General features: G+C 41.3%; 1 protein-coding gene across 1 annotated transcript; it reads right to left on the minus strand.

Moving 5' to 3' along the window:
- Positions 1–2,619: 2,619 nt before the first annotated feature.
- zhx2a (zinc fingers and homeoboxes 2a) lies at positions 2,620–25,008 on the minus strand. The gene is made up of 15 exons (XM_029451661.1): positions 24,389–25,008; positions 23,963–24,219; positions 14,056–14,563; positions 12,314–13,003; positions 11,491–11,703; positions 10,868–11,119; positions 10,167–10,382; positions 9,879–9,963; positions 9,416–9,601; positions 7,913–8,325; positions 6,249–6,467; positions 5,863–5,905; positions 5,581–5,740; positions 5,078–5,215; positions 2,620–4,064 (listed from the first exon to the last, which is right to left on the minus strand). Exons 3-14 carry the CDS (start codon positions 14,146–14,148, stop codon positions 5,098–5,100), a joined length of 2,688 nt encoding a protein of 895 aa, XP_029307521.1. The 5' UTR covers positions 14,149–14,563; positions 23,963–24,219; positions 24,389–25,008; the 3' UTR covers positions 2,620–4,064; positions 5,078–5,097.

A 25,008-nucleotide genomic window follows, 5' to 3' on the forward strand; every position in this document is an offset into this window, starting at 1 on the left:
TAATTGGGTATCATCCGCATAACAATGAAAGTTTATAATATTGCCCAAAGGAAGCATATATAAGGTGAATAGAATCGGTCCAAGTACAGAACCCTGCGGAACTCCAAGACTGACTTTGGCTGTCATGAAGGATTTATTGTTAACACAGTACAAATTGAGATCGCTCAGATAAATAGGACTTGAACTAGCTTAGTACGGTTCCTTTGATGCCAACACAATGTTCCAGTCTCTGTAGTAGAATGTCCTGATCAACAGTGTCGAAAGCAGCACTGAGGTCTAACAAGACAAGAACAGAGACTAAGTCCTTTGTCTGAAGCCAATAGAAGGTCATTGGTAACTTTCACCAGTGCCGTCTCTGTGCTATGATGAACTCTAAATCCAGATTGAAAAGCCTCAAATAAACTATTATGTAAAAAATCATCAAGGATCTTAGCGAGAAAGGGAAGGATTAGATATCGGCCTATAGTTGGCTAAAACCTCTGAATCAAGACTAGGTTTTTTAAGAAGTGGTTTTATTACAGCTACTTTAAAGGATTTTGGTACGTAGCCAGATAATAGAGACAGGTTGATCATATTTAATAACGAGGTGTTAATTAAGGATAAAACTTCTTTAAACAGTTTAGTTGGAATCGGGTCTAAAAGACAGGTTGATGGCTTAGACGATGAGATTGTTGAAGTTAGTTGGTTAAGGTTGATTGGAGTAAAACAGTCTAGATATATTTCAGGAGTTACAGATGTTTTTAAAATTCCGGAGGTTGAAGTTAAGTCATTACCAATTGAGGGCAGGAGGAGATTAATTTTGTCTCTAATAATTATAATTTTATCGTTAAAGAAGCTCATGAAGTCGTCACTACTGAGAGATATAGGAACAGAAGGCTCTGTAGAGCTGTGACTCTGTCAGCCTGGCTACAGTGCTGAAAAGAAACCTGGGGTTGTTCTTATTTTCTTCTATTAAGGAAGAGTAATAAGCTGCTCTGGCATTACGGAGAGCCTTCTTATACGTTTTAAGATAATCTAACCAGACTAAAGAGATTCTTCCAATTTAGTGGAACGCCATTTACTTTCAAGATTTCTCGACTTCTGTTTTAGTTTGCGGATTTGTAAATTAAGCCATGGAGCTTTCTTTTTCTGTTTTATGATCTTCTTTAGAGGAGCAACAGAGTTGAGTGTTATTCGCAGTGAGGCTGCAGCGCTATCAACAAGTTCATTAATTTGGGAGGGACTAAAGTTAGCATTGGAGTCCTCCGTTATATTGATATTGAGTCCTGGTATTGAATTAAGTGCTGATGGAATCACTTCCTTAAATTTAGTCACAGCACTTTCAGATAAACATCGAGCGTAGGATATTTTGCCTACTGGCTTGTAGTCCAGTAACTAGGACTTCAAAAGTTATTAAAACATGGTCTGATAGAAGAGGATTATGTGGACACACTGATAAACTTTCAATTTCAACACCATATCCCAGAACAAGGTCCAGAGTGTGGTTTAAACAGTGAGTTGGTTCATGTACATTTTGACTGATTCGAATCCGATTTGGTTGAATTTGTGAACTGCATCTGAACTGTGCACATAAAGCTATACTTATGTTCAGAAGATACGCATTGAAGGGTGTTATGGGTAAACTTAAGGTGCAGAGAAGCTTATGCGCACACATCCTAATTCTAACTACGCGTTGTGCGGACCGGCGCGTTGAGCAAGTTGTTTTGGCTGATGCCAATCCTGCCGGGAGTCAAACGGCAAAGACACAAATTGTAAATGTGCTACATACAATGCCACACTAAGCGTCTTTGTGTATCTAGCAAAGCGTTATATAAATGACATTTATTATGAAATGTAATGGTGGCCTCCGTGCGGCCTGGAGGACTACAATGCAAATGTAGTTCCCTGTCCTCTTAGAGACTCTTGACCACAAAATCGTGAGATGAAATAATTGAAGGTGCTTAAGCCTTTGAATAAAACAAATGCATGATTTCAAAGATGCAAAAACACCATTATCAACCACACTCAGATTATAAAGTCAGTGACCTGATAAGCCAGTGATTCATCTCACCAATTCTATACTGTAGAAGCCGTTTTGCGTTAATGTTGGCATTTATTATCATTTAGTTTAAGCCCTGCAATATTATTTTGGACACTTGGTGGTGGTGGTGATTAAATGCACTGGGCTGTCACTATATAAGGGTGCACAGGGGACAGGAAGGGGGTGATTGGACACAGGTAGAGGGAGCATATACAGTTCTCACCAGTGAGCGACCCGAACACAGCAGTGATAGATCAGTGACAGTGATCAACTCATACAACCAAACGAATCAGTGATAACCTACAACCGAACCAGCTACTCAACTGGAACAGCAATAGACAAGCAGACACGAACAGACATCCATAGAACTGACAGCCATCCATAACTACAACCGGACGCTCCATCTGCGTAAGAACCCATACACCTACCTGTGTAGATGGCATGATAACATTGGATATTGGAAATTTGCCATTACATATACTTTCACAGGGCTTCTGTCTGTTTCACTTGAAATACACAAAAGCAAAGCTTGGTCAGTCTCCCTATACCTCGTCCAAACCCAGCTTTCTGATGCATACATGTTACACTAGAAGACAAGGCGGTTTTGCAGTCGGTTGTGTATTTATTGAGTTACAGCAGACTTAAAGTAGAAAATGAAAAATGCAAGCAGTTTCCCATTTTAGCCAACCAAATGTACAGTATCCCAGATACTTGCCTGAACATGAAACTAAAGCAGCAGCAGCAACAGACATTCAGCCATCAAACAGCCATACACCTGCTGTTCAAACCAGGTGTAAAATGACAGTTCAACTCAACTTTATTTTTGCTGCACAAATATTGCAAGCGCTTGCAATTTAACCCCCAAAAAATCACAGATATCCCTTTTTAAATCATTGTCAAAAATGAAAATTGTTGAAGCACATGCAAGAAGTTCATGAGCTTTCCAATGCTTTTTCTCTCCAGAAAAATCAGAACAGGTCTGATCATTTCTCTTTGTAACTCTGGAGATTCATGAACCAGGATCTCAGGTGTTCTGAACCGACTGTACAGAAAACTAAACCCAATCCAGCTTTGAACATAAAAAGCCAGAAGAACTAGAGAGAAGCCAAGGGGTGTGTTCACAGATCGCAGGAGCTTCAGTTGTTTTATCATGCGCTAAACACTTTCACCAAAATGTTCTTGCCGAGTTCAGTCAAGAGTATTTCAAATTCTTCTAACAAATATGTGATAAGCTGAAATCATCGTCACCAGTTCTGTCTGAGGCAGACAGCAAATGTCAGATAAGAGCAGAAAAGGCAGCATGGTGCGATAAAACAGACACTCCACTCTCTTCTCCATGTGATTAGTCATTTCTATATAATGTTCAGATTGCCCAGAACACAGTCACTCCGAGCTGCCCCTCGAGCACGTCCGAGGGATGTTCACCTTCGTCAGCGTAATTCTATGTGTGCGAGTCAGAGTGACTCTGCAGGAGAAAAGGAAGTGTTTCCCCAACAGTTTGAGATGAAGTAGCACAGCATGTAAATATCTATCACTACCACAGGGATATATGCAAGTGCCATCAAAGACTATTCATAGTGATCACTCAGCTATGATTTTCAAAAAAATAGGACTGATTTTTAGCAAATAACACACTATCATACACTTTGATCTTAAAACAACAACAAAAAGACATTCCAGGTTATGGGGCACCAGTCTTTCAAATTTTTTTTTTTTAAATGTAACAAAACTTGCCCTCCCAGTAAAACTGTACAAACCTTTTTTGTAATACAGAAAAATATTTACAAGGGTGCTTCTTTAAAAAAAAAGAAATAAAGGAGAAAAAAATAGTGTAGTAGTAAGAACAATGCATCAAGTCCAGCTTTGGCACTCTTAATGTCAGCATCTGCACCACACATCAGTCAGTGCTTTAACAGTGGAACTTCAAAGTCAATGGCGCTTTGTGATGACATCACAGGCAGAGTTACATCACTGGTTCCACATTTGGTCATCTTTAGTCGCTGCATGATGGTCGGTGAATCAGCAGTCAAAGATTTTACTCGACCTGGAACAGAAACGGACTGAAATGAACACATCGACTCTTCTCCCACCCGTGTTCAGAGGAAATACATTTCACTGTTTAATAGATTCAAATTAAAAACGAAGTTCGCTGAGAAATTCAGAAATAAAGCTAAAGGATGGTTGTGCATTTATAAAATGGTAATGTAAACTTGAAAATGTATAGCATTATAAATTCCACATATGTAGGAGTTATTTGAGAAGAATTAAAATGGAATAATGCAATTTTCATTTTCAGATACTCCTATGGGCATTTTATGACTATATTTATTTACACATTATACATTTAATTTTTATAAGAACCTTAACCTACTTTCCAGTAGACAATATTCAAATGTTAAGTCACATTTTAAGATTAAAATGCAATAACAATGTTGACTCATTTCAAATAGTTCCAAGCATTATTTATGCAGCAAGTCTTTAAAAATGAAATAGTCAAATGCCATTTTTATTTTCAAATTGTTAGAAAATTGCATTTGAACTTTTACTATAATAACATATTATATTGCAATTACATTATCATTTGAATAAAGTCCCCCATGGGCTTTCTTAGTGTTACATATGGAGTGAGAATAAAACTTTATTCGATACAAAAGGTGCAAATTATGATAAAAATCATTAGAATCCAACACCATTTGCACCCTTTGTTCTACCTTCCTGTGACCATAACACTGTGTGTACGTGTGTCTACATCTTTGATGCTAATGATTGTGTGGGTCCAAATATCATCCTGCCGGCCCAGCATGCCATCTTTTTTGAAGGGCCAATCGGAGGTAATTACACCCTAATAACTTCCTTGGTAGCTGGAGGCTGCAGCTGTTGCATCTTAAAAGGAACAGTTCACCATTTATTTATCTATTTATTCAGGAAAAGTCAAACACAATCTAAATTCATCAGACAAAGCGAAAGGTCAAATGAGTATGTGTGATCTGAGAAGAGTTGCTGCAGGGTAATATTAATGCCTGATGCTTTTCTCAACACTAACACAATATCACATACTAGTTTTCTTTAGAAGACTATCAACCGGTGACCCTCCCAGGTTGCTCCATGGTCAGAACATCAGTGTCTGTTGCCAGCCTCGGTCTTTCCACTGCTGCTTCACTCTCCTCCCCCACTGCCACCGTCACCTTTACCCACCTGGCAAGGAAACAGACACAACGTTTAAACACAGACAGACTCCTTCTAGGAACTGGAAACAAAAATCTAAGAAAGATTTTTATGTGCACATTGAACGCTTCTGTGGAAAATACCATAAATCCATGCATGTATATCTACTTGATGCAACAAATAAGTGAATGGAGTAATTCAGCATCCACATCTTGCCCATACGGTGCTGTATTTTTAGACTGTTCTCACAAAAAAAATCTTAATATAACTCCTTAGATATTCCTATAAAAAAACAAAAAAACATTGGCAGTGAGCTGAGCTTTTTTTGTCTGTACAACACCTCGTACTAGAAAATAAATATAAGATAAAAGATCCGTTTTCCTCTCTCCACCCACCTCCCTTTCTCAGCAGTGCTAGAGCTGGTCTGGTCCGGTCTGGTCTGGCTCAGGTCCGTCACACTGTGGGCTAATCTGTCAGTCAACCACTGCACTTTGTCTTGGTCGGACAGCTTGGAGTGCTCTGTAGCAGCTGCTGCGTTCTCATCAGCCTCCTCCACTGCACCAACTGTTGTAGAATTCAAAATGTGCACAACAGAGAAAACACAAAGTCAAACTAGAGTATAAAACACTATATAGAGTTATAAAAAACTCTACTCCAAGTTCTATTTCGAAACTCACCTTTCACAGCTTTGACTTCCAAGGGAACACTCTGGTTGTTCTCCTGCTCTGCTTTCTGCTGCTCTGCTTTCTGCTGCTCTGCTGCTTTCTTCTGCTCAGCTTTCTCCTGCTCTGCTTTCTCCTGCTCTGCTTTCTCCTGCTCTGCTTTCTCCTGCTCTGCTTTCTCCTGCTCTGCTTTCTGCCTGCTCTGCTTTCTCCTGCTCTGCTTTCTCCTGCTCTGCTTTCTCCTGCTCAGCTTTCTGCTGCTCTGCTTTCTGCTGCTCTGCTTTCTGCTGCTCTGCTTTCTTCTGCTCAGCTTTCTCCTGCTCAGCTTTCTGCTGCTCTGCTTTCTGCTGCTCTGCTTTCTGCTGCTCAGCTTTCTGCTGCTCTGCTTTCTGCTGCTCTGCTTTCTCCTGCTCCTCTTTCTCCTGCTCTGCTTTCTGCTGCTCTGCTTTCTGCTGCTCTGCCAGGCTTTGGAAACTTTCCATCCAGTCCAGAGTGTCACCGTTCTTCAGTACCGAGCGGTGGTCCTTGAACCAGCGGACAATGTCGGTGCGTCCGAGGCTCGTCTGGACCTCCAGCTGATTGTACTCCTCAGGAGACGGCCACTGGGTCCGAGAGAACATCTGTTGAGGCAGAGTTAGTCAGAGGTTCTCACTTATTTTTCAGCCAAGGACCCCTTAAATACCACTTCAATATCATCTTCCCTTACTAGATAGAGAATATACCGGGGCCCTCCCTCATGTAGGTTCCTTGGAATTTGACATAGCCTATTTGTTTACACTTCTATAGTCTTAGAACACAAGAGAAATGTAATTGACAAATATCAATATCAAAAGGCAGAGAAAATATCAAATCTGAAGTCTATTTCAGAAGATACACGCACGTATGGAGAGGAAGTGTGGTACTGTTAGAGCCTAAACAAGGATTCTGATTACGGTATTTAAAATTATATGCACTTTGTTAGAGAAGAACATGATCTGTGAATGGACCCTGGGGGTCACAAAAAAGTTTACAGATAAAAGATATTTCTTTTCACCTTCACATAAAAACAATGTAATAACAAAATTAAAATATCAGCTATTGGGCACACAAATATGTCAACAACTACTGGATGAATGGCCATAAAGCTAATACAGATATTCATGGATGACTAGCACTGACTTTGGTGAAAACCCAACTTTAGTAGTGGCACCTTTAGTGCCACAATGAGGTTGTGAGCATGTGAGCATGTTAGCATGCAGACGTTAGCATTCAGCTCAAAGCACCACTGTTCCTTCCTCAAAGTGCTGCTAGCATGCACTTTTGATAGGCTTATTAATATATGGCTGATAGACTTTCTTTTTAAATCAGATTATGAAACCTGTGGTATTAACTAACAGCCTGTGCATTGTGTAACGGAGCATGCTGCTGTGAGGAGACATCTCATGGATATATCTTCCATTTATAGGTTTTCTAATCCAATGGGATACTGCAGTTCTGTAGACTAAACACTACTACAGCGACTTCTCTTTATTCGTCAGATCTGACCTTGTCGTCACGTGCCGTCTTATCTCACTTCTAATATCCAAGTATCAGCAGATCCCATCATGTAGTGTCCATCACACAGCTTTTCCTCAAGCACCAGTACAATACCTTCCCAAGATTAATTAATTTTACACATCATCTCACGCACAAAAGGTGCCATCTCATATCTATTTATCTCTAAAGTCACAACTCATAAATGTACTGATTCCATTAGCAGCCCATCGGCACTAATTTCATATCATTAAAGCTTGCAATTTAAAAGGACAGTTCACCCCAAAATACAGATTTATCAATCTAGATTATTTTGGTGTGAGTTGCCAAGTGTTGGAGATGTCAGCCTTCTCTCCAATATAATGAAACGAGATGGCACTCTGAGCCTGTAGCGGATGTAGTTTGGTGATAAATAACACAAAATATAAGAGGAAAAATACATATTTTTAATTTTGGGGAGAACTGACCCTATAAAGTTTAATTTGTGTCCAATTTTGATGAATTATTATCTAATAAGCCTTTATGTCGTCATGTTTTCGTCAGCTTTTCTTACCTCTCTGAGCAGGCTGAGGGAGCCGCTGACAATGGGAGCCGGGCTTGTGGAGGCCGACAGGATGGGGGGATATGGAGAAGAGGAGGATGAAGTGAGGATGGGAGGCGACGCTGAGGAGGAGAGGATGGGTGGCTGAGGAGAGGAGGCTGCGAGCACAGGAGGGGAGGAGGAGGAGGATGAAGATGAGGAAGGAGAGAGGACAGGTGGATGAGGAGAGGCGCGTAGAGGTCTCCCGCCCTGCTCTCGGTGTGAAGCCCCGTTCAGCAGCGCTCCGGGCCGCTCGGTTCTGTCCTCTGTGTTCTTCGAAGACAGGGAGAGTAAAGCCTTCTCCATGTTGTCCCTCAGCGCCCGGCGTTCTGAAAACCAGCAGTCCACCTCCGTCTTGGACAGCCTGGTCTCCTGGGCCAGCTGGTCTGCAGCAGAAGAGAGTTCAGTGGATCATAAGAGAGATGTGTTACCTCCAAATGGAAGGGATTTTGAAAACCTGGGAATTCAGTCTCTCTCCAGGGGACCTAAAAATGGGCTCATTAAAAACATTTCTGCTATTCCTGTCTGCAGGAACCCACCAGAGACGGGCCCGCAGCTCCTTTGGGGTGAAAGAAAATTAAGTCACATGCTGTCAACTTGTATAAATAGAAGAAAACACTACTGGACTTTTGAAAGTAATTTTAACTTCTCAGTTACAGAGTGAGAATGTTGAACTTCAAAAAACACAATGTATCTTCCTACAGTCTGTAAGTTTTTAATAAGTACTTTAAAAGATCTGTAATATTTCTCAGGAACTTCACAATGTAAACACATCCTAAAAATAGATACAACAAGCTGATTTTGTGCTTAAAATAACATGTTTGAATGCACAGACAAGCACTCAGTACACGGTGCTGTTTGGCCACATTTAGTGATCTGTAACTAGGGCTGGGTTTTTCTACATTCAAAGCTTCTATTGAAGTTTTCGAATGAAGCTTAAAATGTCTGTCGTCATATTTTATGACGTCATCATTCAAAAAAGAAGAAGAAAAGGAAATATATTTTTTGTTACTGTGATGAATGTGATTTATGGTGCTGCTGTGGACCGCCCTGTTACTGCAGGTGTGTGCCTCGCTTTGTGTACGCAGAGCAAATCGTTTTTCGACCGCAGTGAAAATGTTTTTGAAAAGGTATAACAGCAACAAATATTGATTGTAGCAAAATATTTCATTAGATAATACATGTGAATTTTGAAAATGATTAAGTCCATCTTTTTTCAGTACACTTGGGGACCTTTGGGCTTTACAACACAGTTATTGGAAATGTTTGGATCACACAAGTCTCAAAGTTTCCTAAACAGCCACCACAATATAAGTGATGTTTCCCTCCCTCTTCCATCTTTCTCGACACTCTTGTGTTATATACTACGAACCAAAATAAGAATGAGCCAACACAAATATTTAACTCTTTCCATCACAAGCCCCGAGTTAATAACAACGTTAATTTGCTTGTGAGCAAGTTGGCAGAAGTCTTTACCGAGCTCCACCTCTGTCGGTGTGCCGCTTCTCTGAAAACTCTCCTCCAGCGCCTTCAGTTGTTCTGCTGACTTCCCCTTCACCCTCTCCAGCAGGGGAAAGTGGCTGGGGACCGCTTTCTTCACATGACCATCTTTGGCGGCTGGTGACACTTCTGCTTTCACCAGCACCGGAGGTGGAGGAACGCCTTCAGGAGACACACACGGAGACTTAAGGACCAAAATATGACAAGTGTCAACACGGGTGATGATATTACTAAATGGACACAGCACAAACAGTGCTTGAAAAAATCATTATCAACGTATTACTGACTACGATTAAGCACCCTTTGCTGTCATTTGTTTCTAGCAAATGAAAACGATCCTCACAGAGAACCAAAATGAGTTTGTTGAGAACCTACAGAACGATGTTTGATTTATCACAGTCAGAGTGTTTTTCCCTTTTAGATGTGTGACACCACATACCTTTGAGATTAAGGAGCCGCTGTTCACTGAACCACTTCTTTATCTCTCCTCTGGACAGCCCGGTGGTCTCTATCAGCCTGTAGATCTTTCATAGATGCAACAGAAAATCAAACAATAAGTGTGGGTGTTTATCAGTGACTGCGGTTCGTTTAAGAAAAAGAAAAATGCTAGCAGCAATGAATTCAAAATTAAAAGCAGCTACAAAAATTAAAATGCCAAAAATCACTCAATTATATTTTGACCTTCAGGTATGGCACAAGAAAAGTCATTTCACTCACTTATTCTTACCTCATCTTCCTCGGGGAAAGGACACGGTGTGTAGCTGGACCTCAGTACTGAGAGCTGCTCCGCTGTTTTGTTGGGGTCAACTGTAAAACTCAGCACTTTGGTTGATGCCAGCTTGGATGTGGCCAAGGGCACCGAGATGGTTTGAATGATGGAGGGTCGTTTACTCTCCGTGGTGATCAAAGGAGAGGACAGGGGTCGTTTGAGCGACTGTGCAACCTGCGGGAATCATGGAGGAAACCTTTATGCTCAAAGTCTTTTTATTGGTATTTAAAAGTCATATAAAATGCAATTAATCACAGATGCAGTTGGATAGACACAATATGCCCCCCCCATGTTTCTGCTCCATCAGAGCCCCATCCCAATCAAACAGAATGGATTGTATTAACATTTATCTACATTAAAATAAATTCAATGTGACAAAAATCTTAAGACACAAAATATAAAATATATAAAATATATAAAATATATAAAATATATGTATACACACACACACACAAACAATAAAAGAAAAAGGATACAATTAAATAATAGATGAGTGTTAAAAAACAAAACCATATGTGAAAGGGTGGCTGGTGGCTATGTGTTGCCTATGTCTGCAACACATAGGATCAAGACTAGGCATGAACCTAGCTAGCTTTAACACGGTGCAAACTCATGTCTTGTGTTTGTACAAGTTAATATTTCCGCCCACGGTTTTGTACCTGGTTAGCTACGGTGAGCGCCAGCGGTGCACAAGTGATGGTGGAGCCGTTAGTTACAGGAGTCAGCACCAGGCTGGTTTGTCCCAGGAACTGACAGGGCAGCGAGTGCAGGACCGAGGCTGCAGACTGCATGGCTTTGGAGGCTGTAGACAGGTTGGATGATTGGGAGTTGAGCTGAGGAGCTACCACGGTGAAGGTCTGAGGCATAGAGGAGATTGTACCGTTGAACATCTTCTTCCTGGCTTCTTCCACCTGTCAGAGGAAAAGCAGTTGGTATACTTGTATGCTTAAGTATATCTATTATTTGTATGGCTGTCATAGTAAGTTGAGCACCAAAAGGATTTAACGTCTCTTCTTAACATCTTGACTAATTGGCCTGCAACAGACTAGGTAAGGCTTATTTTCAACCTCAACCGGCCAATCAAGAGGAGAGAGCAGAAACACACGCACAGACACACACTTTTCTCAGTATTTAGAATTTGAATAGAAGCATTTCAAATGTAAGGTGCTAGGAAATGATACTCCAATTGAGCTTCTTGGTTTTGAAAAAGAGCTGGTAAAATACACTGAACCTCACTTGAGGGAAGAGTATTGAAAGATATCATCATTAAAATAATTCTTACCTCCTCAGGTGACCAGCTAATGCCCTGTTTGAGCCTCTGTGTGGTGAACCAGACTTTGATCTGCTCCTCTGGATGTTTTGAGGCTGCGGTGAGCCAGGAGAGCTCAGCCTGCGTTGGGTAGGGGAACTTGTTGAAGGAAGAGATGAGCGTCAGGTTGTCGTCCAGCGAAGGGTTGTATTTGGTTGTGTTGAGGGGCACTGCGATCTTCGGCACCTGCAATTATACAGTGAGAAGTGGCGACTGAATGGCCTTTACCCCCATGAAAGAACAATGATTTCCACAAGAACTGCTTTCAGTTTTTGTGTTCACAAGAAAACAACATAAAATGGTTCTTATTAAAAACACAAAACCAAACGGCAACACTTTAGTCATTTCCTAATAATGTCAAAAGAAAATCCAGAAAAGCAATGTGATTTTATACCAATGGGGAAAATTTGAATGTCGTCTAAAACTAATAATTCATTTATTATTTGTAACTTTATTCTCTATACATGTTAAATTATATGCTCGTCTTTTAGGCAAATATTAAATTATTTGCATTTACAGCTGACCCTGCTGTGCACTGAATAACAGACTCACTAGGTTATATTAGCAAGTCATTAGAATTAATTGAGGTGCACCAACTGAACACGGTCTCTTGTCTCCATATAATCAGCCCTAAATGATAATGTTCTATCCAGGAAACTTCCAAGGAAATTACAGACTCATAAAATAAGGCATTACCAGCACAATGGTAAAATGTTTTCCACTTTTAAAAGCTAACTTTCAATGCAGGGCCAGAATTGAAAGAAATGGTACATCCTTCCTCCACTGGTTGTCCTACCTGAGTATAGTTGAGAGGCCGCTGTAAGGAAGGCATGATGTGAGAAAGGCCTTCTGCTTTGAGTAGAGTCGACTCAGGGATGATGACCGTCCCGTTCACATTGAGCGCCGTGATTGGTTTCTTGGCCAGATCTGTCCGTTTATTATCCGACAACATTATTTTTGGTTTACCGATCTTGACTGTGGTGGGCTTGCTGAGCGGCAGGGTGCAGAGTTCGTCCCCTTTGCCAGAAATGGTGCTGGAACTGTTGTAGATGACTGCGTTGTTACTCCAGCCCTCTATCGTCTGTTCTAGGATTGTCTGATTGTTCATTTTGATGCGTTTGAATTTGAAGTTGCTCTCCCCCGGGTGACACCTCTCGTTGTGTTCCGTCAGGGTGTCGAACTTCTTTGTGTTGAAGTTACAGACGGCACACAGGTACAGGGGGTTGAGGATGACGTTGGGGTGGTTGGCGTCGACGTGTTCTTTGAAAGTGTTGAGGTTCTGTGTGGAGAAGGGGCAGTATTTACACTCGTAGCCCCCCTGCTGTCTACGCTGAGGCTTGGAAAGATCTGGCGGCTCAGTTGCTGGTTTGTCTGGAGCCGTGGGAGGGTTCGAGGCCGTGCTCGTCAGGTCCAGTTCCACAGAGGGCTCTGCTTCTCTTGAGAGATCCGTTTCCATAGGCCTCTCCTCAGTATAGTTCTCCGTTGTCTGGAAGAAGGCAGTTTTCAGATGAAAAAGACACTTGACTAATAGAAATGGGATTTTCATATTGTACATCAAACACACATCAATAAATAAAGAATATTATAGCTCTATTCCAAATACTTTATTAGTTATGAATTTTCTTAAGTTTGTGTTTTGTAACCCTCACCAATTGTTTATTTTTCACTGGATGGGTCGAAATTTGTCTAAGAAACCCTAAGGAGAATTTGCAACATGTATTAATGTAAATCAATGGTGCTAAATGTTTTACAGTAACTCAAATTAATAATAATAATATATATAATATATATATATATATATATATATATATATATTTTTAAATGTATTTACCTGAATGATATCTCCACTAGTAGTAGTAGCGCGCTTGTGTGCGTGTGGCTCGGTGAGCTGATTGTGTACATGTTTGCAGAACGGCTTGTTTAATTTCTTATATTGTTTGTGAATGATGACGTACTTAAAGTTAAAATGCTGTTAGAAGTACATATTTACTCGGTAAAATTAAATGCATTACCTGTTAAAATGATGACAGCAGCTGTACATTTGTTATGTTCATTTAGTGGGACTGCATTTGTAAATTAATTAAGGTTCTAATGCTTGAAAAAGAAATAGTTGGAAATTACAAATGTGTGTATTTTGCGATTTTCAAAAGGGTTTTCACCTAAAAACCTAAGCTAAATACCTAAGCATCAAGTGCCAATTGTCTTGTCTGACATTTGCAAAAAATAAAAGGAGGAAAAAAGGAAACAGCAGTTTGGTCTTGGAGTGAAATCCAGTTAGAAATCTTTGGGTAGATGTTTCAAATCCCTTTCAAGTAGGGAAGCTGCACATTTAGAAAGTAACTTGACAGTAATATTACATTCCATGGCTTTATTTCATAGGTAGATATTGTACTATGTTTCCTTCAAGGTTTTATATCTCTGTGTGATACATATATATATATATACACCACGTATAATGGGGCTCTGAAATCAATAACAAACAAGCTATAAATTAAATATTCAAAATATTAGATGTATGAAACCTTATTTATTTAGTACCTCCATGTCGTCCTCCGTGTCATCATCCAGCTGCACCATGGTCTGCTCTGGTCGGATCATTAAGGGCGTGGAGGCCTTCCGTCGACTGGACATGATGGATCCTGGTTTTGTCTGGGTGGACAGCTGCCCTCACCTGGTGCCTTTGCCAGTGATGATATTAAGGAGGCTGAGGTGCCCAGGCTGCAGAATGCAGGACCGCAGTCACAGAGTGGTGGGTGGATAAACAGTCTCAGGTACCGAAGAACAGCCAGGAGGCCTGGCTTGTACTGGGACCCAGATACAGGCCTGGGCGCTCTTTGATATTCAGAGCGGGAGTGAGGACAGGAAAGTTTCTGGAGTGGGAGTGAGCAGCCAGTCACCTGGGGTAAGATTAGTGGCTGGAGTGAGAGGAGGCCAGTGGAAGGTGAAGGTAGAGATGGGAAGGTTGTGGTGTATTGTAGGCCGGGCTCACTGACAGTGTCAGCTCCAGTGCTGGACGACCTCCTGGAACTGCATGACAGGATGTGACCTGGAAGGAAGAAAGAGAAGAGGCAGAGTGGAAAAACGGATTATTATCAAATGTAAGCACTTTTCAAGCATTTTCCATCACCTTACAGCAGTGGTAAATTAAATGTTATGTACAGTTTATACAGTATACGGATTGTTTAACTTCTTCACAACAGCCAAACTATGTTTTGTGGCAGTATTCTGTTGAAGGTTGACAAATTAAAGAAAACACAACAAAGTTTCATGTTTCAAAATGTTTCACCCGTTTGTAAGTAGACCTGGCATCCTATAGAACTTGGCTGAGCCAATACAAAACCATCACTAAACAAATAACTTCAATTTGAATCAAATCTTATCAATAAAGCATCTTACAGCTGTGGTAAATTATATATAACATTAGACTGACATTTTCATTTTGGCTTTTGTTTAAAAATCCTTATTTATTTTTGCCATCTATGACAACCAGTGAGAGGTCACAGATCTCACCTGGAGTGACACGGTCCCTATATTCACCATATAAATCCACTTTATGTGGAGAAATTTGTTGTAAATATGTTTGAGCCAACTGGGACGTTGGATTATACATAAGGGAGCATGAACAGAAATTAAAAATGGGTAAGGAAAAACCTTAGATACCCTTTTCATGTGCCTTTGATAAGTATTGCAGCAGGCACCAAACACGTTGGTTTGAGGCTGTCAAGAAAGACAACATGCTGATTTATTTAAGCTCAGTGATGTCACATGTGGATCTGCAGCGAGCCACCATCCAAAAGGAGCTAGTAGAGTCAGTCGGCCAACATTGGCTCAAAATGAGAAAGGTCAAAAGAAAGCTGACAAACAAACAGTCGCGCAGAGCAGATGGTCTACAGGTGGTGGACTGCCAGCCCAGCACAACACTGGTGCTGAAGAGAAAGGAAAAGCCGACGCCCTTAAGAAGAAACTAATGCAGTGGGCTGAGCAGCAGTCACTGGACACTGGAGGTCTGAAGGAGCACTGCCATGCTCAATTAGTAGTTGTTTTAGGCTGATGGAGGGAAGGAAATCCAGAGCGCATCAACCACACAACTTAACGCAAAACCGGAGGCAAGAAGGAGGAAGTATGAAGTTGCAGACGCGATGGAAAAGAGACGACACACACGTTTCTGATAATGCAATGTTGAGCTGAAAGAATGAGTTTATTAAAAGAAAAGTTCACGTTTGATAACTGCATAAATCATGTATTAAGCAAAAATGCCAAGAATTCCCTGGTTCCCGCTTTTGAAATTGGAATACTTGGATGATTGTTAGTGTTCAATGACAGTAGATTAAGACTTGGTCTCTTGGGGACTTCATACAGACATTTTCACTCAAAATAATGGTCGGGTTAACCGATAATGGAAGCCCTAGTTCACTGGCTCTTGTATGTTCTGTGTTGAGTGATTTCTGCTACGTTTCTATCTTTGATGCCCCCTTTAGTGTTTATATTAATCTTTTGTCCATCTCATGTGGTGATGGCAAAACTGTCAACCTATTTATTATTTTATATATTATTACTTTAATCTTGGAAATTCAGAGTATTTCTTTCTCAGATTATCCCCCCCCCCCTCTCCATCCTTTTTGTTTAAACCTGCAATATCCCTAATATGGCGTTGTGCAAAACAACAATGTATATTTTTTATAAATTAGAGTCAACTATTCACTGATCAATAAACAAGTTGCTGTAATACATACAGGCAATTTGTCTAAATCATTAAACCGGTTGCACAATCAGCCGACAACATGAGCAACAATCTTTTACACCATATGAACTTCAGCCACTTGCCACACACACACACACACACACACACACACACACACACACACTTCAGGTTGCAGATGTGTTTTACAGCTTCAGCCAGACTGAAAATGAAAAAACTATAGCTTCATGAACTTTTTGGATACATTTTACAAAATATATAAAACATTTTTTAGTGTCGATTTATGTAGTGTAAAAACATGCATCATCACACTTTGATATCAGTGATGCAAATATATGCAGCTGACAGTAATATATATTATTATATTATATAATATATTATATAATATTGTGGCTGTCAGTAAGACAAGTTGTCCTGAGAAATATTGAATAATCATAAATCAGATTGTGCTGCAGAGTGTGACGAACGTGACAAAGCAGCTTCAGATACATCTCTTAAAACACCAGAGAGCAGCTTTTATTTAGGTTCTGTTAAAATGACACCTCCATAAGGAAAAGAGCAGTTCAGAAAAGCTGAGGGAGAGTGAGCAGAGGAAACTTTCCTAAGGTAATATTGTAATGAGAGCAGAGAGAAAGAAGCTTATCTGGCTGAAGAAAAGTCTATTGATATTCTGGAGACCTCATGCAGAAGCTTCATATTCACATGAGTGGAAATCAAATGAGTGGAAGCAGCAGTGCTCTTATATGAAGACATAATGAGGATCCATAAAACCAAGTCGGCACAGATGATGAGGGAAAGTCATCTACCAAATTAAAATCTCCTGTATACAACACTCCTTAAATATGCGATGCTTACGAGTACATATTGACAGAAGAAATTGGTTTAACCGCACCAAACATAGATCCTACTTATGATCATATTAAAGCCTGTACAGTTACACCGCAAAAGGGTGGGGCAACAGTAAATAGGCAGAAAGTAAGACTTTACGCTCTGCAGTCAGCTCGGCAGATTAGGATTGCACTTTGTAGTCACGCCAAAGTGTCATTAATCACACTGCACTGTAGCCTTCAAGGCTCGTTGTTCGCTAGTCAACTCATTGTCCCGAGACATCTCGACTCCTCGTACAACCCACTGAGGCATCATTAGAATGCAGACTCATTGCCATGGTGTCGCTATAGCAACCGTGGACGTAGAGCTGTAGTCAAGTAGCTGCTACATCCGTGTCACCGAGAGACTGTACATACAGGGGTGACCAGAACACCTGGGTTTGGTGTTTCTAGAGACAGAAAACAAAAAAACTCAGGAAGACAGAAATAGCTGAGAGACTGTGCATCCTGAAAGGCAGGAAAATCCCATTCCTGCAGGATGCAGAGTGGTGTGGTGCATCTGGGAGGTTTTTTCAGCTTCACTCGCTGAAAGTCGATGAGGAAGGTCAAGGCAAAGTCACAATGAGAATAAAAAACTATTCTGAGAATAATCAGAGCAAGTTGTGAACAGCATAGAAACTATTTCTCAGGCAGCAGGGAGGGTCACAAGCTTCCTGGTTATCCTGCCGTTTTGGGTGCTATAAAAGATCAAGACTGTATGAAGATGAGGGTACACTATGATTTTAAAACGCTGTGGTTTAATTCCAACTCATACTGTAAGAGCCAAACAGTCAACAATTTAAAGCCAAAGCTCACCATTTATGTGCTCACACTGTATGTGTGAAATACAAAATAAAATGGCCATTCTGTCCCTTCATCATATTTTATGTCATCCCCCTAAAGAAAAAGAAAGTGATTATACTGGTTTGAATCATCTCTTTTTTATTCAATCATAATCGTCTTTAATATATAAACCTCATCAGTGCGTACCTCCCTTTGTGGGCGGCAAGCCGGAGGGCAAAGTGTTTTTGAAAAGCCAAACTGCAACAAATATGGATTGCAGCAAATATCTTGTCAGATTTAACCTGGTTAGGACTTTTGGGTCTTTTCTTTTCAGTAAACTTTGACTTTTGGACATTCTGGAATTATTGGAAATGTTTGGATCGCACGAGTCAAAAACAAATGTACAAATAGTTTATTAATTATTAGTGTAGCAGCTTTATCTGCAACTGTGCAGAAATACCAGGTTTAAACAGAATGAATAAACATGCAAAAAATTAATAAAATGTTTATAATTCGAGTGTCGATTTTGAATGTCAACGTTATGAATGAAGCTCCAAACTATTCCGTACAGCCCTGGGTGTAAACACTGCGGTGTACATGCTCATTCTGCCACTCACTATCACTCCGTCCCCAAAATCTAGCAATGTAGCCAGCATCTGGTGAGAAAGAGCTGGAGATGCATCTGTCAGCTGCATCTGAAGTGCCACTTTATACGACCTGCTAAACTTCTGCTGACACAGCCTGTACGCTTTCTGTGAGCTGATGGGCGACGATAGCTGGTTGAGGATCTGACTGTGAGCAGAAAGCTGGAGCTGGACTGCTTTACCTCCTACTGGTGTGTTGAACCCACACAAGCAGAGGGAGAGAGGATGAGCAGTTACATTTATGAAACCTCTATATCAGTAATCCGGAAAACACAACGGCTTTATACCTCAACAATGTCACTGTTGTCAAATCATAAAAGCTTCCAGTGGCTCTTCAAATGTGCTACAGGTGACTGGATGACATTAGACGCTGCTTTGCATATTAAATAAGAGCCTGTGGAGTCATTTAAAGAGAAAAAGTGTTCGCTCCATGAGAGATTTTAAGCCGAGGATGGCTCAGAAAAATAAACATTATCTTACACAATATAAACACAAACAGCTCTGCAGTTGGAGATGTTGCAGTTGAATTAAACTCATGTAAGATGACTGTCTCAAACAAAGACAAAAGCCTGTGCAAATAGTGCTGAACACTGAGGATACACTGGCCCCAAAATCCTCTTCCTGTCTTTACTCTAGCAGTCCCTCTCCTGCTGCCTTCACTGGCTACATGGGAGCACTGAACGCCATCATGGAAAAGATAATTGGTACGGCGTGTGATTAATAACCATGGCAATGTATGACTCTATTAACCAGTCGCACGTACTTTATCAAAATTACTTTTATAACACCTTTTTAATAACTGGGCTCGGTCTCAGATAGAAAATAATAATTTGGTGTCCCTGACGGACACGTTTTATTCTCTGAGCTGTTTGTTTGTTTGCCTGTAAACATCTCAGCAGCAGAGCTGAAAGAAATGTGCTCCAAGTAATGTTTTTTTTTAAACATAACAACAACATAATTATTTCCCACTTTATTTCTAATGCAAAACAATAATTGCACTCAAACTCGGCTGCTTGCAAAACCCAGGTCAACCAGTCAGTCTGGCACCTTTTCGTCGGTGTGCCTAACCTAGTCAGCCAGTTAGCGTCTGTGTGCACAGTGAGCTCTGTGCTGGAGCCACACACTCCCTACTGTCTGGATGCTCATTAAACTTGTATGAATACCCAGCCTGGCAGCCCCTTTGCCTGCCTGTGTGTCTGTACTTTGCCAGTTGTCTGGCTGTCTGTCTGATTGGTGCATTATATTAGTGGAGCCTTTCTGAAGGAGTTACCTTTAATACTGCTGGGCAGCAGATAGATTTATCAGTCCTGGCAGTAATCAGTTTAGACTACACACTGTCATAGAGGACTGAACACGGGGGAAATTAATATAAATCCTCCATAACATAGAATCTGTTTTACATATGAAGACGGACATATGATATAATACAACAGAAACATGGTGGTGGTGCTATAGGAAGGATATCTATCCAAACAGCAGAGAGAAGAGAATGACACTGAACAAATGAGTCACCGCAGCATACTCCACTCAGCTCCCATTTCTGTGCATCATTGATGTAATCTCAAAGTGTAGTAGGGGGGAAAGTATGACTCAGACTGTACTCTCTGAAACTGGATTTTTTTTGTTGCCTTCTGTTCCAGATATCCTCGGCATCACCTCCGTGCTAAACGTTCCTGGCTAAACGTGTCATGACTGATATTTATACTAATGTAATTATTGGGATCACTACAGTAAGTGCAGTAATTGTGGCCCAGACATTAAAGGGATAGTATGGATGTTTTGTAAGTATGGTTGTATGAGGTACTTATCCATAGTCAGAGTATACAGTAGATAGTGGTCAGCACACCCCCAGTATGGTCACTTAAAAATATCAGTTTAAGTGTACGCTATACTAAGAATATGTTCACCCCTTTACCTTGCTGTAGCTATCTATGCTCTCACAAAAGCCACCATCCTTTGATAGAAACAGTGACGCTCTACAGTTTACCACTGCCTCGACATATACATTTCTTAGCTTACGTGCCGTTACTGCCGTCCATTTCTCCAAACTGGGGGCGTGCTGACCACCATCTACTGTAGGTAATTCACCGACTATGTATAAGTACCTCATGAAACCCCACTTCAAAAAAATCCAAACCATCCCTTTAAAAAGGTAAAAAGGTTGCGACATTAAACCAACATTAACACTCGACTAACAGGATGTACAGTACATAGAAGCATATAATGCAGCCAGACTCATCTAGTGCACTTGAGTCTCTTGCACTGCCTGAAATGTAGAGACACAGCCAACCGAGCGCCATATTGATGGCAACCTCTGCGGCTCCCGCACTTGAAGCCATGCATGAAGTACAACACCAGCCAGTAACACTGGGGCTCTAAAATAATGAGCACATAAAAGGCAAGAAAGCAGCATAGAAACCACATGCTGTAGAAACACTGGCTGCAACTGTGACATGACTTTTTCTGTTACATTAACTAAAACTTTGAAGCTCCATCACACACTTTATAGCACAAGTTACGAAAACATATTGTACAGAGGGAGTGCAGACACTGCTTTTTTGGCAGTGCTGTATGGGGTGTGTTTTCCCTCCTGACTGCTTGGTCCACCAGTCAGCCACTGCAGTGAGGAGGACAGTGTGTGTGAGTGTGTCTGAAGTGTGTGGGTGAGGAGAAGCACCACCACCATTAATACAACATGTCCCAGCCAGCAGGGGTGGAGGAGGCAGAATTTCGGACCGTCACAGAATTTATTTAAATCTCATCACGCGGCTCCTCTAGAGCAAAGCAGTGCTGCACTGTGTTTGAGTGCTTTGTATGTTCTGCATAGCAACAGAGCAGCGCTACTTTAGCTGGGCTGGGATAAAGACTAAACGTGGATAAATGATGAAAAGGGTTGTTCTGTCACTAGAACCCAACCTATTCTGGATTTGTGAGGCAGATGCTGATATTTAGAGGCAACAAAACAAATTGCATTGTAATATTGGAGGGAAGTCACAGACATAACATAAATAAACATTTTAAATATGGATCCCTCTTATGAAAGCCACTAAAGCATACTCCTTTAAATGTGTACATGTACTTTATTTTTTTACAGTTGAAAACATAATCTTGTCAAGTCTCTTTCAGGGACAAACTAATGGTGACGTTTCTAAATGACGTCAAACATGTTTTTGTTCTGCAACTTCTTGCTACATGTACGCCAATACTGGTACAAAGCAGATGTGCCCTTTCAATTAGAACAGGGTTTGGTCACATCTGCAAATGTTCCTGTAAATTGTGTATATTGCAGTTTCACTTTTTAAGATCAGCACCTTTCCCTCCACAGTATCTTATTTATCTACTAAAAAAGGTGCAGGGGCTCCTTCTCAGTATCACATACACTCATCAGCTTTAGTGACAAGTTGCCAAACTTTGTCCTGATGCAACACAAAGCTAGAATGGTCAGCTGTGACCTTATTCAATCTGCGATCACTGTATGTGACAAAATGGCCTATATACACAGTATGATGGAAACACTGTCAAGCAGACTACACAGCACTGGATCAAGAATCCACTCTTCACACGTAACAGTGAACACAGACCCGTCTCCTAACTGAACACGCACCGGCACACACACAAAGGGCAAGATATAAAAATATCCAAGTGTCACCCACTCTGCTGCCGATAGTTGTGTTACTATGGTAACACTGTAACCAACAGAAAGCTTGCACGTGTGCTTGTATTCAGGAGCCGAAACCCAGCAGAGGTCAATCAGTGTCACGACAGCAGCGGGGATTAAAATCCAGAACTTCACTTTTCTTCTGCATGACGGTACATTAGGCACTGTATCCTCGTCTGAATGTAGTGGCCATTTCCAACAGTCAAATATGTTACATATTCCAGCAATAGACTCAAAATTAAGCTGTTTTACAGTTTGTAACAAACATTAGTCAAACAATAATGGGCTCAGGTTTTGCGTTGCGTGCAGATCATCAGGAACCAACGTTTTTCTGACTCACACACCGTTATGGAACATGTAAGGCTGTCTCAATTCAGTTTGTTGCTGCAACCCGATATAACCTCACAAAGTGACCCCAATGACGAAGGCCAACACGTCGGCGAGCATTCACTTGATCCCGGGGCTGCGAGTGGGAATGAAAAGCAGATGGGGTGCAGAGTTTCATTACAGCGAACCGAATAATACAGGGGTTAACCATCCCTCTTGAGCATGTTTTATTTAGCAACCATGATAATAGCCCTCCTTGACTTGATTTTGCTGTCGTGTTTGCGCTCCGCCTGTCCAGCTCTATGCTTCTCTCTTTCACTCTCCCTAATGGCCCTATGCACAGCCAGCCACACTGACATCGCTGCATTACCCTCCCACAGAAACCTTGTTCTCCCCCATGTCAACTTATAAGAGCTTAAACCGCTGCTAAAAATGCTCTTGGATTGTGTCTTTTGTTTGGCCAGGATAAAATGAGTTTTTAGTTTCAGTAAAAGCTCTGAGCAACAGTAGCAGAGTAGGGCAAGGGTCACCCAACCAGCAGCCTCTAAATTAGGTCAACAATGACAAGATACGTGGCAGGGGTTCTTCAAAACCTCCGTCCAGTGGTTACTACATTGCATTTACTGCAAATGCAACATGGTTAAATGTTATTGTTGTATACAGTATGCCCGTTATGCGTTTGTGCCTGCATGAGAGGGAGAGAAAGATTGAGTCCAATTGAGGAAGCCTGGAGACTTTGGAGCTTTTACTTTGTGTTTGTTAAGAGTCTCAGTGAGCATTTAGTCCTCCTGTTCGGCCAGATTTCCAACCTGTCAATCTCTGGCTCCCCTGCAGTGGGTGTGACTTGTGAATTGTCTCCTGCCTCTCCTCATTGGTCTCACGCTGGCAGGAGGGGTGTGTCTGTGCCGTGCCAGCGGATGACGTGGTGCAGTGCAGAAGGCCTTTCAGTAAGCTCTCTTTCCTTTTTTTCAAAACTTGAAATTTGGAGGACACCGTAGGATGGTAGAAGGGGAGCTCCTCCACAGATTCATGCACGACCTACATGGCATACAGACACCGATTGTATGCAAGGATATGAGACTAACTTTTTCAACAGTTGCATGTAGTGGATATGTTCAGAATCTCACCAGACGATCTAAACAGCAGAAGCACTTTCAAGTTCTAAAACACTGCAGTGGAGACAAGAAATGATCCCTCTGACTGGTGATGATGTACACTCACGATTACTCATTTGTTAACTGATTGTTGTTTTTAAGTTTTATTTTTCTGTTCTCAGTTTTTGTTTTGTTTGTGAATGACTGTCTGTCTGACTTTGTTTTGTTGCTTGTTTTTAACCTTATGTTCTGTACGGTGTCCTTGAGTGCCATGAAAGGCGCCTAAAAAATAAAATGTATTATTATTATTATTACACAGACAATTTAATACAAGGGACAGTTCACCCAAAAGCAAAAATATGTGTTTCTTTTACCTGTAGGGCTATCAATTCATTTACATTCTTTTGGTGTGTTTTCGTCAAGTATTGCAGATATCGGCGGAAGAGATGTCGGCTTTCTGTGTTTATACTGCAGATACTAATGGTGGGGTCCGGTCCACACTTATCTTGCAGTCGCTCTCATCGCTTAAAATTCTGTCTCTCGTGTCTTCTTTCTTGCCTTTGTCACTCTCTGGCTCTTACAGTGTCGGCAGTTTTCTCTGTGACACCTCCAGTTCAGATGGATTTCAGACCTATTATTAAGTACCACAGACTCACATTAAATTCTTTATATTCTACTGCAATATTAAATTAAGATTCCCATTAGCAAAAAATGACACTGCCATCTGCGGTAGCACACCAGCAAAGGGGACATACAAAACCATCATATGCAAGAGCGTAGTGACCTTTTGTGTGCTTTACCTGGAAATATTGCTGCTTTGGTTTCCACTAAGGCTGAAGTTGAAGATTTCCAGGAATCCAACTAGTTTGTGAACTAGCTAATCCTCGCCTTTTACACTAAAACTGACATGACACCAACGTGGAAAATTGCTTTTACAGGGTTAGGTGCACGTGGGCCTTTAGAATCCATCTTCTTCTGTCTTCCTCTCTCCTCACTCTCATGCAGTGTCCCCAATTGTCTCTTCCTCTGTATCACTCCGTCTCTCACACACATCACACATACTCTCTCGTACAGTGTTGATTTCATGCTCCCTCTCCTTCTGTCCCTATGTAACCCTTCAGCGCTGCCTTTCTAATTGTCTCCTTCCATCCACCACGCTCTCCCCCTCAGCCCCGCCTACAGGTGATGAGCTCATCTCGGTGGTTGCCTTAGTCACCTAACAACACGTATGAGAAGCCGGTGGAGGCACAGCGGAGTGACGACCTGAACCAAAAACACTGGGACAAACAAAGCACAGCGTAGATGTTGGTGATGTCATCACAGAGCCCGGCTGAGCACGACAGGCCGTGATGACAACAACCTCCGTCCTCCTGCCCATGATGACTCATTCCAGTGTTTCACCAAGAGAACGGACAGCCAT

Source organism: Cottoperca gobio, chromosome 16 (assembly GCF_900634415.1).
Source record: "Cottoperca gobio chromosome 16, fCotGob3.1, whole genome shotgun sequence".
Lineage (NCBI taxonomy): Eukaryota > Metazoa > Chordata > Actinopteri > Perciformes > Bovichtidae > Cottoperca > Cottoperca gobio.